This window comes from Bombina bombina, chromosome 4 (genome assembly GCF_027579735.1).
Source record: "Bombina bombina isolate aBomBom1 chromosome 4, aBomBom1.pri, whole genome shotgun sequence".
Classification (NCBI taxonomy): domain Eukaryota; kingdom Metazoa; phylum Chordata; class Amphibia; order Anura; family Bombinatoridae; genus Bombina; species Bombina bombina.
In genome coordinates, this window is record NC_069502.1 from 720,291,402 (window position 1) to 720,309,904 (window position 18,503).

General features: G+C 35.3%; 1 protein-coding gene across 1 annotated transcript in view; it reads left to right on the plus strand.

The window, feature by feature from the left end:
* The first annotated feature begins 5,884 nt into the window (after positions 1–5,884).
* PDE10A (phosphodiesterase 10A) overlaps positions 5,885–18,503 on the plus strand; it is a 768,738-nt gene continuing 756,119 nt past the window's right edge. The window contains exon 1 of the mRNA XM_053710922.1: positions 5,885–6,067. Within this exon, the coding sequence (XP_053566897.1) occupies positions 6,004–6,067 (64 nt within the window). The 5' untranslated portion in view covers positions 5,885–6,003. The remainder of the gene's footprint in view (positions 6,068–18,503) is intronic.

An 18,503-nucleotide genomic window follows, 5' to 3' on the forward strand; every position in this document is an offset into this window, starting at 1 on the left:
AAACTGGGGAATAGGTAATAAAGTGATTATCTATCTTTTAAAACAATAAAAAAATCTGGTGTAGACTATACCTTTAAAGATAGTGATGAGTCTAGCAGTGTTGGTAAATATTTCGAATTACATCAGAATTGTGATAGTTTTATTGTTATTGGGATTAAACATGTAGCACAGTCACCTTAAAGGTAATTTAGATTTAAAAAATAATAAATCTCCAGACTTGGTGGATTTTAACACTGAATACATGTTCACCAGCAGCAGAGGCGGAACTACCATTGGTGCAGCAGATCCAAAGGCACCAGGGCAAGTCCTGTGGGAGCTCATAGCAGCCAGTTTACAGTGGGGCAAAAAAGTATTTAGTCAGCCACCAATTGTGCAAGTTCTCCCACTTAAGAAGATGAGAGAGGCCTGTAATTTTCATCATAGGTATACCTCAACTATGAGAGACAAAATGTTTAAACAAATCCAGACAATCACATTGTCTGATTTGTAAAGAACTTATTTGCAAATTATGGTAGAAAATAAGTATTTGGTCAATATCAAAAGTTCATCTCAATACTTTGTTATATATCCTTTGTTGGCAATGACAGAGGCCAAACGTTTTCTGTAAGTCTTCATAAGGTTGTCACACACTGTTGCTGGTATGTTGGCTCATTCCTGCACGCAGATCTCCTCTAGAGCAGTGATGTTTTGGGGCTGTTGCTAGGCAACACAGACTTTCAACTCCCTCCAAAGGTTTTCTATGGGGTTGAGATCTGGAGACTGGCTAGGCCACTCCAGGACCTTGAAATACTTCTTACGGAGCCACACCTTCATTGCCCGGGCGGTGTGTTTGGGATCATTGTCATGCTGAAAGACACAGCCACATTTCATCTTCAATGCCCTTGCTGATGGAAGGAGGTTTTCACTCAAAATCTCACGATACATGGCCCCATTCATTCTTTCATGTACACGGATCAGTCGTCCAGTTCCCTTTGCAGAGAAACAACCCCAAAGCATGATGTTGCCACCCCCATGCTTCACAGTAGGTATGGTGTTCTTTGGTTGCAACTCAGCATTCTCTCTCCTCCAAACACGACGAGTTGTGTTTCTACCAAACAGTTCTACTTTGGTTTCATCTGACCATATGACATTCTCCCAATCCGCTTCTGGATCATCCAAATGCTCTCTAGCATACTTCAGACAGGCCCGGACATGTACTGGCTTAAGCAGGGGGACACGTCTGGCACTGCAGGATCTGAGTCCCTGGCGGCGTAGTGTGTTACTGATGGTATCCTTTGTTACGTTGGTCCCAGCTCTCTGCAGGTCATTCACTGTGTGGTTCTGGGATGTTTTCTCACCATTCTTGTGATCATTTTGACCCCACAGGGTGAGATCTTGCGTGGAGCCCCAGATCGAGGGAGATTATCAGTGGTCTTGTATGTCTTCCATTTTCTAATTATTGCTCCCACAGTTGATTTCTTCACACCAAGCTGCTTGCCTATTGCAGATTCAGTCTTCCCAGCCTGGTGCAGGTCTACAATTTTGTTTCTGGTGTCTTTCGACAGCTCTTTGGTCTTCACCATAGTGGAGTTTGGAGTGTGACTGTTTGAGGTTGTGGACAGGTGTCTTTCATACTGATAACAAGTTCAAACAGGTGCCATTAATACAGGTAATGAGTGGAGGACAGAGGAGCCTCTTAAAGAAGATGATACAGGTCTGTGAGAGACAGAAATCTTGCTTGTTTGTAGGTGATCAAATACTTATTTTCCACCATAATATGCAAATAAATTATTTCCAAATCAGACAATGTGATTGTCTGGATTTGTTTCCACATTTTGTCTCTAATAGTTGAGGTATACCTATGATGACAATTACAGGCCTCTCTCATCTTCTTAAGTGGGAGAACTTGCACTATTGCTGGCTGACTAAATACTTTTTTTGCCCCACTGTATATATACATAGGTGTGTGCCTAAGTGTTCATTATCTGTGTATAGATACTCATCATTATACAAGCATACTCATCAGTGTATAGATACATTATTATACAAGTGCACCATGTTCACTATTAGTGTATAGATATTCTGTCACTATAAAGCGCAGCATGTTTATAAGAGTATACATACTCATCATATTTATACAGAGCAGTGTATAGAAACTAACACTGTGATCACTGCCAGTGTATACAAATGTAATAGTATTATACAGTGCAGCATGCTCATTATCAGCATTTATGTAAATCATTACACAGAGAAGCATGTATATTGTTACTATTGCTTACTACTAGGTTACCTTTGGGGGCGGGGCAAACAAAGTATTGCACCAGGGCCCTCTGTTGAGTGGGTGAGCTACTAACCAGCTGATTTGAATAAAAATAAACTTTTAGTTACTATATTGTAAGGTGTTTTAGTTATTTTAGGGACTACTATCCCCCGAAAAATGTCTGCAAATGCCTATGATTTGATCCATCTTTTTTTTTGTGGCTGTCAGCAGATTAGTTTAATAATTTAAATGGTTAACCTTGTAGTTCCACAGTTTATATATATATATATATATATTTATAATCAATTTAATTCATTTCATAACCACATGACAGTGTATGATTACATTTTATGTAAAAAGCAACATAAGCAGCTCAAGAGTTTTGTTTTTAGAATCAAGTAATTTATGGGAAATTAGTGATACTGTGTGTAGAAACCCTCATGATGCAGTATAAAAATAAATATTGACTGCTATATTATATGTACTTACATTAGTGCATACACATACACTCACACAAATATAGTTTGTGTACACAAGCATACTACATTTCTCAGTATTTGACTGTTATTGTGCAGCACAGGAAATATAGTTTAAAAACTGGAGACAACATTGGTACTTTAGATAAGGTTACAGTATACAAGTGGAAATTGTAAAAATTAAAAAGAAGGTTTAAATTACTAGCAGAGATACAATGTATAACATGTATGAAAATACACTCTATGTCAAATAAATATACTATTGGAGTTACGTTTGCATTTACAATTTCTTACAGAAGAAAGAAAAAAAAAAAACAGAAGTCTTGGCTAGATATGTGTATCAATCTAATAGTTGTGTGGTCAACAGTTCCAGAAATGCATTTGTAAGTATAATATACATAAAATACAAGAACAACTACATTATTTTTAAATTTAGGAAAAGTAACTTGTCTATTTTAATCTTTTACAAATCAATGCCACTAATATTTAATAATTCTCTTTACCTTTTTCAGATGTGTTCACATAGAGATTAAACATGTGAAGGAAATTTGAGATGATGTAGTGGAAAAAAAGATACACTGCCCAGGACCATGTCTGACATTAGGCACTCTCTGAAATAATGCACAATTTTATCTTTAGCTTAGTCTCCACAGTTTCAAGATTAAATAATGATAACATGGCTCAAACTTGTCTAAATATATTGTATAGCTATATAATTTTACAATAAAGCACTTGTAAATCACATTGCTTGTGCACTTGGGCAAAACATCAGCTATTTGCAAGTATATTCCACTTTGAAAATACATACATAATATATTTATAAAGAAAGGAACTTGCAGAGTTATATTTTAGTATTTTATAGCAGAATTCGTTCAAAAATATGTTTATGTTTATCTAGGAATCAAAAATTGTTTGGTCTGAATGTCTGTGTTCTGAAGTTTGTTTTGAGAAATACAAGGATATCTATAAGACATATTTCACACTGTATTCTCAAACAGACACAAATAACACATGTAGATTATATTGCATTTTTTTTAAAAAAGATACATTCATAAATAATTGTAATCATTCATAGAGACCATTTGATAAATTGGTTTCCAGTTAAATTTAGTTTGTTGGGACTTTTTTTTTATTAATTCAAACTTTATGATACATTTGTTGTGAAACTGGATAAAAACAACCCACGCAGGATTTATGTGACTAATAAGTATTTACTTTAAATTATGTAGTACACAAAAAAAATGTAATATATACAATTAAAGCCACGTTATGGAGTTTTTAAATGGCTTAAACCAGCTAATAAAAATGATTAAAAATTAACTTTTTTTTAAACAATTCATGGTAATAATATGCCTCCAGGAGAGTACTTGTATGCGAGACACATATACAAACGAATTTTCTTAGTGTAGCCTAGTTAATCACCAATATATTTGCTATAAAAAAATATACAATGTGTTTATTTTTGTTGTGGTAAACTGATTTGTGAATTGCTGGAAACTTTTAAAACTGTGCTTTCTAGTTGGTCGTTTACCCATTCATATAATATAATCTTCCCGCCAGCTAAATTAACCATAAAATAATTACAGCATTACACAAGTGTGATACAAGAGCAATAAGATTCCTTGGTCATTACTGTACTGACACCTCAGCTGCGTGGTTTAACTATCACTAACCAGATTTATTCTTCAATATACATTTATTTCACTCTAAAAAGTAAATAGAATTGGGCAATTTTTACTCATCTTTTTTTTTTTTTGAGTCTGTGTTCTCTTACTTGTAATCCCTATTGTGAAGCGAAGTTAAACCTCAAAATAATGTTTAAATACCAGCGTTTTAGTTTTTCTTCAGCATTATACAATATTTACACAGGCACAAAACTGTATTCCTCATAGGTTTGTTTTCAGTAACATATAGCTACCATGTGGTATAAAGTAGTCGTTTATCAAATTTGCAAAAGATGTGCTGCAGCCATAATGAAGGGATTAAGCAATTCTGGTGTTATCACGTCAGCTTTAAATGGATAATACCTGGTTATAATATAATATACTACTATTGAAAAAGTTATCACTTTAGTTGACTCAATGGACCATCACGGAGTCACTAACAACCTATTAACAGTTTTCAAACCATACTTTAACATGGTACTCGTTACTGCTGTTTTAATTAGTATGTATTCCCTATTACTAATAAGAAGCCAAGGATCTTCTTTAATTTGTCAAAGCAGCAGGTGAGTTTGGATGTACCTGACCAGCACACTTACAATAATGAGACCAATTATGAAAAAGATAAATTATAATATTATTAGTTGTTTACAGCGTGGATTGCAAAATAGAAAACGCGTTACATTTATTCCCATGCTCTAGTACAGCTGCCTACCATGGGATTGCACACATGCAGTGTGTGTGATGTGGGAGGAGGCTGTGATCATAACATAGGCGGGGACTAAACATAACATTGCAGCTACTGCTACACAAGCAGCTCCCACTATGTCTTCCTTGTAGCTGCACTGAATATACTCGTGTACGTTCACTTCAGGAAATAATGTCTAGCCCTGAAAGAGTGCTGTCATCACACCCTAAAATCCCCCTGCATGTCAGTAGAGGTAGAAGCAGATCCAGCCTGCAGCCACCTCCCAGTTACAGCATAAGAAGAGGAAGCCACCTCCTGATTTCAAGGAGCAGCTTAGTCCCATTCAGATCATTTTCTCCTCCTTCCCCTCTCCAGCCCACAGCTGCTTCAGATAAAGGCAGCGGGAGAAGGACAGCCCACCCCTCCTCCTCGCCCCTTTTCATCTACGTCTCTCTAGCTTCAGCTATTACCCTCCCTCCAATAGTCAGCACCCCACCCTCTTCCTTTCACATCATCACCGGCAAAGAAGAAGGAAGGCGAGAAGAGGAGAGTGAAAGGATAAAAAGTCTGGTGGGTGGAGGAGGCAGGAGAAGAAAACCAAGAGGTGGGTGGGGAATTGAACCCTGCACTACAGCATACAGCAGGAATAGCGGTGAGCCGCCTCCTTTCATTCAGGGCTTGCTGCTTCTTCCCTGCGGCTCTGCTGGCATTTCTAGACAGCCTTCTCGCAAGTCCCGTCAGCTGTGGTCACACAATATATTGCAAGTTACCAGGGTGGGAGGAGGTATAGGCAGCAGCACCAGGATCAGGCACACTCATCTTGCAACCTCAGCATCCTCTGCAAGACCCTGTGACTTAACCTCTGCTGACATCAGCTGTGACCAGGGTAGGGGTTCAGTCCTTGGGGTCTCCCTCCCGCCCCTGTTTGTGGGGACAGACATGGAAGATGGACCTTCTTCTGCAGGCTGCTTTAGAAGGTTTACAGACTGCTTCTTAAGCCCAAGTAGGTGATTTTTTTTTCACAACCACTGTTGTTTCAGTGTGTGTATGTGTTCATGCACAGATGATTGTGTGGAATGCATTGTAATGTTTGGGTGGAAACATCATGTTTAATTTGTTATAGAAATATGCACAGAAGATTCCTGTGAAATGTTCTCTGGAAATTTGTTTGTACTAGAGGGGTGTGTATGTAGAGCATTTTTTTAATACTATGTTTATAATGGAACAACAATATGTTAAACACTCACCTCAAAGGTTAAGTACAATTTCATTACTCATCATAGCATGAAATGCACATTCTGCACTATTCTTCCTCATTGACTGATAGGGACAGCTATATTGATGGGCGAGGAATAAGCCTTTACTATCAACAAAGATACACCAATTTATGATATACTCTAAATTTCCTCTTTCAGGTTCTAAAAGCAACTGTGTTAAAACTCGCACCCAGGGCCATGCTTGAAATGTTTATGTAGATCTTTGTTAGCCTTCAGTAGCCTCAGTTACAACCGTTTGACTAGATAATGATTAGTTTGTGATACATCAGATGCAGCAGTTATGATTATTAGAAATATTCAGCATTTCTGCACAGTGTAGTCTTGACAAGGCACACATTGTATTGAAGCACTTATGTAAATACCTTTTACAATCTAATATTCCATAAGTGGAGAACACTTATTGATACTAAAGTTATATACAAAAGGTTAGTTTTGTGTATAGAACATGACAACCATGTGTAACTGGTATGTAGAAGTATAGTCTGTTTACATTTACACCAATACTTTTTTGTTTATAATGTATAGTGTGAATGATATTTTCTTAGCTTTTCTATTTCTAAAATACTAATAAAGATAAAAAAATATATATATACACACACACACACACACACACACACACACACACACACACACCTTACTCACTGAATTTGGCAAACAAAAAAATGTTTAATTATCTGCACCCTGGTTGCTGACAAATTTGTGTTTGAGATGAACCCTCTGATAGAGATCTATCCTTTTTTTATATATTGTGAAATAGGAAGTGTGTGTTTGTGTTCCACTGATACCTAGGCATCAGTTTCTCACTGGCTGAAAGGGGCAACTCCCACAAAGAAGAAAGTTGGTTTATTCAGCACAGGAACATCTAGTTTTAATAAAACAAAGCACTGTACTACTTTTTTAATAATTATTTTAGTTAAAAAAGAAAAGTGAAATGTCCATTTAAATGTGTGTACAGTGTCCTAACCCAAGTATCTTGTGTTACGTAAAAAAGATAGTGTTTGAAATAAAGAGCAAGACAAGTTGGCTATGTATCTTGACATTTTGCTTATTGCTCATGTTTTCTTGGTCATTTGTGTGTATGATAGATGATTATTATATCTCTATCACTCTCACACCTCCTGTCTTATCCCTGTGTATGGCTACTTTAATATACATGTTGTTTAGTGTTTTTGGTGTTGGCTTTTATATATTACATGTTTGTATCTTTAATTTGTTTAATATGATTTTTTTTTATATTGTTTCTATTTTTTATATTCTGTTTCTTTCTCTGTATTTGACTCAAATCCATAGTTGTATGTTAACACGTTTCTCATTCGACTCAGCATATTCTTTAAATCCTGTCCCTAAATTCTCCTCATATGGAATTGACTTGACAGTATTGAGCTCAGATTGCAATTTTATTTTAGAATAAAATACCAAACCTCAATTGTTTCACCCTTCCTGTGTATTTTTATTTATTTTTATTATAATATTTTATATTTCCTTATCTTGAAATGAATGACAAAGGAAAGTGCAGGGGTTATCAAGTGTGAACAATAAACTCAATTCCTACTTATTTTTACGTCTGCCTCTCTTGTTGGATAACATCTTGTAACCTCAGCAGTTCTCAAGCTGATATCTTGTTTCATAGTTTATCTGTCAAACTCCACAATCACTGGAGCTGCCTAGAGTGTCTCCCTCTATATATGATCAGCTATGCTCTTTGGAAAAATTGTCTTAACATTTTAATGGGAGATGTTAGTTTAAAACTGCTAAACTTCCGACAGTTGTCAAATGTATTCTGTCAAAGGTCTGTGTGTAAGTTCAGATTTTCAGCCATATGGTAACCATTACACATGCCAGATGTCCTGCACCTGATGTTGCACAAGTAAGAAAAAATGATTGTTTTTATTAAGAACAGGATTTGCTGGTGTTCTTTGGGTTACTTTGTTTTATGTAGTTGAAAATGTTTTTTCATGTATTGTTTATAGGATATGTCTGTAGCTTATTACACAACATCTTTTAGATACCTTATGCAACGTCAATAAAACCTTTATGTGTTTTTAATTTTATTTATGCATGTTAACATCTCTCAATTTATTATTTTTTGTTTAAATGCTCTAAAATGTTAAATACATTAAAAGAGTTTTAAAAGTTACTTTTAATTGCATATATGAGTGATACAGCTTTTCTGGTGTATTTAAAATATGTACTATTTCTTTATCAATTTGTTGTTTACAAACACCATTGAAACATGGTTTATGTTGAGTTGTAAGCCTATATAGCATTAAAGGGACACTGAACCCAAAATTTTTCTTTCATGATTCAGACAGAGCATGCAATTTTAAGCAACTTTCTAATTTACTCCTATTATCAATTTTCTTGGTTCTCTTGCTATCTTTATTTTAAAAGCAGGAATGTAAATCTTAGCAGCCAGCCCATTTTAGGTTCTGCACCATCTGGTTATTGGAGGCTTACATTTACCCACCAATAAGCAAGCATAACCCAGGTTCTCAACCAAAAATGGGCCGGCTCCTATGCATCACATTCCTGCTTTTTAAATAAAGATAGCAAGAGAATGAAGAAAGTTGCTTAAAATTGCATGCTGTATCTGAATCATGAAATAAAAAAATTGGATTTAGTGTACACTACAATATATTTAACCTTCAGTTTATAATGATGTGTTTGGAAGTTCTTTTAGTACAGTACAAACACTAAATAAAGTTCATTTCAGCGTTCAATTATTTATATTTACTGTCTAAGAAAAATCATGCATTTACAGTATACATTTAGAATGTCAAGATATGCCTATGTGAGCTTAAAGGAACAGTAAAGTCAAAATGTAATGTTTAATGATTCAACGTGCAGTTTTAAACAACTTTCTAATTTACTTTTATTATCAAATTTGCTTAATTCTCTTTGCAGCCTTTATTGAAGAGCATACGTAGGTAGGCACAGGTGCAGCTGGTGACTTCGCATAGGTGCTTTCTTGTCATTGGCTCACCAAATGTGCTCAGCTAGCTCCCAGCAGTGCTCTGTCGCTCCTGAGCCTACTCTTCAACAAAGATGCCAAGAGAACTAAGAAAATTTGCTAATAAAAGTAAATTGGAAAGTTTGCATACTATTATAAAAGTTTGATTTAGACTTTACTAAAAGTAAGTGATTTAGACATCGCCATGCAATGTGTTTTAACACCTCCAAAGGGGTTAAAGGGTAGGTAACATCCAACTAGGGAGCCATAAAAATTGCAACTCCCTAGAAGGAAAGCAATGGTGATTTGCAGCTACATCCATTTGCTACTCCTTTTTGTCTCACCAGTGATATTCTGCTTAGGAGAATGTTTTTGGTCAGGAGCAGGACTTTAATTGGAGGTATTAATCTATTTGCAAACATCAAGCTCATAGTAAATTAGGATAAGTAATGCAAACATTTCATGCAGAAAGCATCTGTAGTATGTCCTCTTCCTTTTTTTTTTTTTTTTTTTAATTTCCATTTAAGGTACACCTAGAGTAGCCCTTTGTAACTTGTAGCATGTATGGGAAGTTAGAGGTGTGTAAAATGAATACTGCTGTTTTTGCCCTATAAATGTTTTTAAGACGTTGGTGGCAAACCTCTTCTCCCCCCCTCCCTTTTTTTTTTTTTTTTTTTTTTTTTTTTTTACAATTGGAGATAATCTTCTAACAAACATAATTTGCACATTGTACCTCCCTTTTTCAGTTTAAGGTGACCTTATACATTTTAATTACATTTAAAAAATAAAAACAGAAGAACAACCAATTAAGTAATGCTCTAGGTATAATACAACAGTCAGCATTCACAATAAAAAAAATATATACTGGGAAGGAAAAAATGTTTTACTATAGCACATCCAAAGAATGGAAAAGGTTGCACACTGAGGATATAAATATTATTTATAAAAGTGATGGTAGATGTTAATATGGCGCAATGCAGATTTGACTTTTTTGACTATCGGTATATGTCAATGCAGCACAAGTATTTTTTAAAATGATTAAATAAGGGCTATTAAACTTTATATGTACAGGTGGCCCTCGTTTTACAACGGTTCAATTTACACCGTTTCAGAATAACAACCTTTTTCCCAGTCATTTGACTGCTATTGAAAAGCATTGAGAAGCAGTGCATTTATTAAAATAGCCAGTAGATGGAGCTGTCTGCTTGTGTTGCAGCAAAGCCAAGCAAACTGAAATTAATCAGTTTAACCAGACCTGAGCTATCGAGCAGATTTCAAAGGAACAAGATCTTCCTGTGTATAAATCAGTCCAGATTGGAATGCATAGAAAGAACTGTTTGCAGAAAAATGCAAGTGAAGTCTGTGTTGTGTGATTATTTTATTAGGTTTATAATGCTGTTTAGCAAATGTTTTTGTTCATTTAACTTAGTTTAATTATATATTCTGTGTTGTGTGATTATTTTATTAGGTTTATAATGCTTTTTAGCATTTAAAGTCTTCATTTCAAAGCTTTAAAAATAATGTATTAGGTGTTACTTATGACAATTTTGAGAGGGGCTTGGAACCTATCTCCCTCACTTCCCATTGACTTACATTATAAACTGGGTTTCAATTTACAACGGTTTCAATTTACAACCATTCCTTCTGGAACCTAACCCCGGCGTAAACTGAGGGCTACCTGTATGTGTGTGTGTATGTATGTGTGTGTGTGTGTGTATATATATATATATATATATAATCACGTGTGTTTTTTTTTTTTTTTTTTTTTTGGGTCAACCGCAGCCAATGCACATCTGTGCCACGCGTCCCATTGTTGTAAATGGATGTGTGTGCATGAATCGCAGTACAGCAGAAGAACCAACTGCACATGCACAGTTAGTCTTCTTGTTTAACAGATACCGGGTGGGTGTGTGCATAAGATGACATGTATAGAGCAGGTGGTAATGCTTATGTCACAACACTGCTGAAAGGTGACGGAAAGGAGGGCAGAGGAATTAGTTATTAAATATAAAATTACCAAAAATGAATAGCGTTATTGCCAGAATACAAATTCCTCCTATATCAAAAATTAAAACGTATACACATTAAAAACTAAAAACAAATATGACCAAAATCAGATTACAAAATAACGGTACTATAATAAAGATACTGCAGTCCAGCAAACTAGGTTTAAATAAAAATGAAACTACAATAAGACATCCAGAGTTTGTGATAAGACATAATAAATATATATATATATATATATATATATATATATATATATATATATATATATATACGTCTCCATATTGCATGAAAATGTATTACTAGGCCATCAGAGTGTTAAAGGGACATTATACACTCATTTTTTCTTTGCATAAATGTTTTGTAGATGATCTATTTATATAGCCCATAAAGTTTTTTGTAAAATAAATGTATAGTTTTGCTTGTTTTTAAATAACATTGCTCTGATTTTCAGACACCTAACCAAGCCCCAAAGTTTTATGTGAATACCGTCAGCTACCTTCTCCAGCTTGCTCCTGTTTGTGTAAAGGGTCTTTTCATATGCAAAAGAAGGGGGAGGGGGGGAGTGTCTTATTTGCCACTTGCAGTGGGCTTTCCAGCTACCTTTTCAACAGAGCCAAACTGACAGCTTCTAAGTAAGTTTTTAAACAGTTTTATACTGGATTTTTATATCAGTATCTGTGCATCTTATTCTTTATAGTAGTGTCTATTACATGCATTTATATGAAAATGAGTGTATACTGTCCCTTTAAGGTTCCCAAAACGGCAGGGGTGTTGTAATCTTGTATAGAACTGTTGATTCCATTTTATGTTTCAATTTACATGATAGTATGTTATGCTAATACAGGGGATAGGTGATACACCAAATGTAAAGATTTTACCCCAATAGGGTTATATTCAGGTTTTTTGTTTTTTTTTGGAAAAAAAAGATTTATTGATATTCCATGTCATATACAGAATTTAAGAAAACAACATTATTTCAAGAATATAATCAATACCACAAAGACAAAGCCTTCATACCAACTACATTATTCAAACATTGTATGATATAAGGTGTGCTTATTTTGGTAAACCATATTTCTTAAATTAAAACGTAAAATAAACTTCTTTTCCCACCCCTTCTTACCTGCCCCCCCTTTCCCCCTTCTTTTTTTATTTCTACCTCAAAATAAGATAATTACATTTCCCCCGAGTTTCCACATAAAGAATGCAACATTTATAATGTCTAGTTTTATACTATGTACTATTAGACAACTCAGAAGCATCTATGCTTTTCCCCTCAAATAATAGTAGAGGGAAGTGAATCCGTAGTAAAAAAAAATAAATCCCTCTTTCCCTTCCCCACCCCCTGAGCCTTGCCACCCTAATCAAAGAGACATTCTCCTCTCAATCTACAATTTTCTATATAGACTGTATTCTCAAAAATTTTAATAATTTGTCTCGGTTCCTCTAGATCTCGAGTTTTTAACCACTAACCCCATTTATCAAAGAAGCATATGATATTAGTTTCGATATAGAACAGAGTATCTTGTAGCTCTATAAGGAACTGATTGTGGATACTTTCCCTTAAGGCCACCAAGGATGGTGGTTTGGCATTCTTCCACCCTTTTTAGAATAAGAAATTCTCCCTGTTAAAATTACCATTGTTACAAATTTTCTGCACTGTATATGTTCTTTCTCATAATGGAAAAGAAAAATCTGTTCTGCCTGTAAAATAAATTGGGCCTCATATATCTTATTTAACCAAAAATTTACCCTTCCCCAAAATCTTTGTATTTTTGGGGAGAGCCAAAATCTATGTATCAGATTTGTTCTGTTCTGTCTACATTTTGTACAGTATGTTCCTTCCCCTACACCACCCCATTTAGCTATTTTTTTTTCTGGTGTAATATATGCCACCCACAATATCTTTATATGTTGTTCTCGCATAGGAATAGCTAATGATGCCTCTTCTACCCTTTAAACACTTTTCAACATTGTTTGCTCTCTAAGATTCGTAAAGAACATTTCTCTCCATTTTGCAACCTCTACCTCAATGTACTGTTTATTTTTCATGTTATTTACTATATTATATAGGAGTGATATGAAGTATTTACCATTTTTAATGAGATTAATCACTGGTATTAATGGTGTAAGGTCCCAATTAACCCCTTGTAACCGTATTAATTTCAAACAATGTCTGATTTGTAGAAAGGGATAGAAGTGTCTATTTGTCAGAAGAAATTTATTTTTAATTACTTCAAACTCTTCAACCTTCATTGTGTCCTGGTTCTTTTTTACTAGTTGAATAATTTTAGATAGTCCCTTATCTCGCCAGAGTGAAACATTTTTTTTGAAGAGAGACCCTATTTAAACTCATAATTCCCTTCAATAGTCCAAAATTGTGATGCAAAGAAATTAATTCCTAAATGTCTGCATAGCCTATGCCATGCCACAACTGTGTCTTTTAAAAAATCTAATCTTTTAACATAAAGTGGGAGGTTTTTGGCTTCTAAGTGGAGGATATTTTTTAAATATAAAGGTTTTACCAAACTATTTTCTATTTCTAAGAGTAAAATGGTTGCTTTCAGGAGCCAATCTAAGGCAATCTTTGCTACTGACACTAGATTATAAGTTTCTATATTGGGGAGTCCCATTCCTAGAAACTTCTTCTTCTTTTTAAAAACTAATTTTTGATAGCTGATTCTGGGCTTCTTTTTCATCCATATATATTCTTTAATGGCGGAATTAATTTTCTTAATCTCATGTTTCTTAATTAGGAGAGGTACATTCTGAAATATATACAACAATCTTGGAAGTGCTATCATCTTAAGCAAGTTTATTTTACCAGAAATGGAGAGTGGTAGGGAAGCGCCCACCTTTTAAGATTATCGCAGAATTGTCTAACCCCATTGCCAATGTTTAGGGAGTACCATTCTGTTGGATCAACAGATATTTTAACTCCCAGATATGTCAAGTAATTGCTTACCTCCCTGAATATTTTGATTTCTGATTCTTGATTTTTCTAAATCCACAAAACTTCGGACTTGCTTCTATTAATACGATATCCTGAGAAGGATCCAAAGTTTTCTATAATCTGACAAATCTTATTAAAACTTTTATTTGAGTTTCTAGAGAATACCAACAAGTCTTCGGCATCTACGGCCAACTGTAAACTCTTACTACCTACTTCAATCCCTTGGATATTTCTCCTTAATGCAACCAATAATGGTTCTAGAGAGATGTTGAAAATTAGGGGTGACAAAGGGCACCCCTGCCTTGTCCCTCTTAGGAGGGAGAAGGATGTCGTTTTGGTGTTATTTATAACTAGTGTCGCCCTGGATTCTCTATATAACATTTCAATCATATTAAAACAGTTACCTACATATCCAAATTTAGTAAGAGAGGTGAGAAGATGGTCCCATGTAACGGAGTCAAAGGCTTTACTTGCATCTAGCGATATTATTAAAATATCCTCTTTAGTTGTTTTCTTGTTATATTTATTATTGTACCACTGATCTAAAATTGTTAAAAAGACCTTCCTCAAATTAGTATTCAAGGATCGTCCTTTCATAAATCCTGTTTGGTCAGAGTGTATTACAGTATCTAATGAAGCCTGAATCCTTTTGGCCAATATACCTGTTAAGATCTTATAGTCAATGTTCAGAAGTGAGTTATATTCAGGGTTTGACAAATTTGTTAAAAATCTAGGAGCCAGGCCATATATTTAGGAGGCAGAAATTAGGCTAGGACCTAATAAGGCGCCAGTGTCTCCATTGGCACCTAGGATTGTCAAACCCTAGGATAAATTACCATGAGGGTCAACCACAAACATTTATCACAATTCCATACTTTTGATACAAGTATGCCATTCAAACTGCCACCGCACAATTCAGCCACATGCTTTCAAGCAATCATAATCAAGTTACAACATCCAGTATCGACCACGTTCAAAATGTGACAGTCATCTCATCTCTTTGTGATTTATATATTCTCACCATAACAGATATTTGTGTAGGCCTTAAACACATGAAGATTGTAGCATACTGCCTTGATAATGCCTTTTTGCCTCTTCCAGTATGAGTAGTACTGGGTGTTGCAGTATCCTTTCATCATCTCTTATTACACATCGTTATAGGGGTGCAAACCTGCTATAACAAATTATCTGTGCATTTTAATATTGTGTGTATGTGTGTACATCAATGTCAGACATACAGAATGTTTCCCATACATTACTGAAACCTATACTGTATTTACCATAAATACCTTAAGGATATAGTCTACCAGTAGTAACCTTAGTTCAAAGGGATATCTTACCATCTTGGCACTATATGCTGGTATTAATTATAGTACTAGAGCAATAAAAGTCTGAAAAGATGGTTGACAGAAGACATTATCAGAAGGTAAAGGAGACGGTATATCTGTAGCAAGAGTGAACTGACTGAAATTAAACCTTATTTTTAAATGTTATACAGTCCCCCCTGTAGGTAATGGGTCACTTTTGGACCCCAGGATTCTTCTATAAGCTGGATGATGGAAACTGCTAAAACTGAAAGGCCACTTTTGGACCTAAATGGTCAATATATTTAGAGCATATCAACATTATTTATATGGTATCTCAGCTGATCGTTCAGTAGACTAATAACTCAGCATGAGTAGGTTGGTAAATTGTCTTAGCGTGCTGTTTACACGCCTGAAAATAGATACTAGCGGGACTTAGAGTGTAGTTTTCCTTAAGAGGGAATAAACTTGACCATTGTGGGTGATATATCCATTCCTAGCTCGTTGATGCTATCTATTTAACGCTATAAGGTGGTGGTGGACTTAACTAAGCGATAAGAGAACAAAAAAGAACCAGTAAAATATATGCTGGGATGTAATATAGAACTTGCGCTTTTACGCCCATGTAAGCTAACATGCAGGAAGCCATATGTATAAAGTGGATAGCAGGGTCCCTCAATAGGAATAAGAGATTAATAAGGTTAGGCGACCCTATGTCATATACATATATGTGTATATAAAAGTTAACTGTTCCCTCCTATCAAAGTAAATGCGGAGGGGCGACTTAACATGTGTGTGTGTATATACAATGATTATATAGGCTTATTCTAAAAGGTTGCTATAACCGGAGTCGTATGAGCTTTAAAAAAAGTGCTTACTCCCCATGAATCGGAGATAATTCAATAAGCTCATCAGTACCCCATGTGTAAGTTAGATCCAGAAGGCTAAGGCTGCCACACCACAACAGTGCAGTGGGGCCTAGAGGCCATTGAATTAGTATATACATATAACTGAGAGAGTAGCACAATCTGTTTCTCTAGGTGTTCTCTGATAGCAGGGTAAAACTTTACATAAATAACATCCCAATCTGCATCATAATCAAGTGGTGTGAAAGTCAGATAAAGAAAGGATCTCTTAAATGCGGGCAAGTAGACAGCGTAGCAGACATAGGACTAATACAACAAAGTCTGAGGTTAGCAGTGATTAGCAGTATTAGAAAAGCACCTATTCCAAATCTAGTTCTCATAAATGTCCTTGAGAAATAGGATATAACTGTGCACAGATGATGTCCCAGTTTGTATCATTGTCCAATGCTGAGAGAGCCAATAATAGAAAGACTCGTAAATGACTAGGTAACATTGCAGATGTAAATACAGGATACTAAACTAAAATGTGCATAAACAGATTATACATTCTAATTATTCAAAGTTAATCTTTAGTCTCTAAACTCAAAATCTGTGGAACAGCAAGTGTGTAGGTTTAATAGAGAGCCTTTGGGCACCCCCTACTCACCACCTAAGGCATAGTCAAGAGTTGTCAGTCACCCCACACCGATTCTCAAACAGAGGTTTTCTAAGGATTAGTAGGCCATGCGGGACTCTCAAAATCAGGAATCTTCATGCAGCACCTCTCGGTCGCGGCAGCTATCTCAATATGCGGTGCCGCAACAGTAATGTCTAAGGAAGCGGCCCATCTCCATTGATGCGTGACTCCAATAGTGAAGGTGTCATCCGGGGTTGTGGATTCCGAGTGTGTATCTCTGCTTCCCTTGATGCTGTGATGTAAGCCGACTCCAGTGGTTTCTTGGCTATAACTCCGGGCTAGGTAAGTAGATGAAGGAGATGACTTGTTATGCTGTTAAAATGGGCATCCAGCATCTGCTATACATGAGCCTCCCATCTGCCTAAGGCCATCGCAGAATTTAAGGCAGCAGCCTCTTGGTACTCATCCTTAAAGCTCATGCTGAGTTGATGTGAGAAAAATGTATCTGTATCGCTCTCAATAAAAGACGTGTCTAGAAGTCTCCTTGATATTTCTTCTCCTGGTGAACTGGGGGGGGGGGGTGATAGAAGAAAGGTATGTGCTAGGCCACTGTCAAATATTTGTCTGCCCGGTCCAGCTTCCTCGAAATGATCTATGGCAAAAAAAAATATATATATCCATGCTCAGGATCCCCTCATAAAACCAAATAAATAGCTTGTGATCGTGGATGCTAGGGAATTCTGATGATATTTTTTAGATTAGCTTATTCATTATCAGAGCTACTGGATTTTCAGTCTGTAATGGCTGCCGGTTGGACCCCCCCATGTAATAATATTTTTATTAATTCATTGTGTAGGTTTTGGTTGGCACTACAATCCTAAACCACCCAATTAAAACTATAATTACTCTTTTTCAAAATAATTTTAATTATTATAGTGTATGAATACTTAAAGGGACCTGCAATTGGGGATGGGCGAATGTGTTTTTATATTCAAATTCGAATGTTGTAGAAATTCGATTTACATAATAGAATGTTGATAAGAACGAATATTCTTAAAAATTCGATTTTCAAATGTTGTTTACAGTTTTCGAATGTCACTTTCGAATTTGAATGTCACTTTCGAATTTGAATATTACATTTATAAAACACAATTGTAGACTAGAAACTATTTCGAATTCGAATGTCACATTCAAATCGAATATCACATTTATTAAACACAGTTGTAAACTAGAAATACTATTTCGAATTTGAATGTCACATTTGAATATTACATTTAAAACAGTGTTAGACTAGAAATACTATTTCAAATTTGAATGTGACATTCGAATGTAGCATTTAAATTCGAATATTACATTTATTAAACACAGTTGTAGACTAAAAATACTATTTCGAATTTGAATGTCACATTCGAATATTACATTTCGAAATTGAATGAATACATAGCTAAACATTCTATTATTCTAAC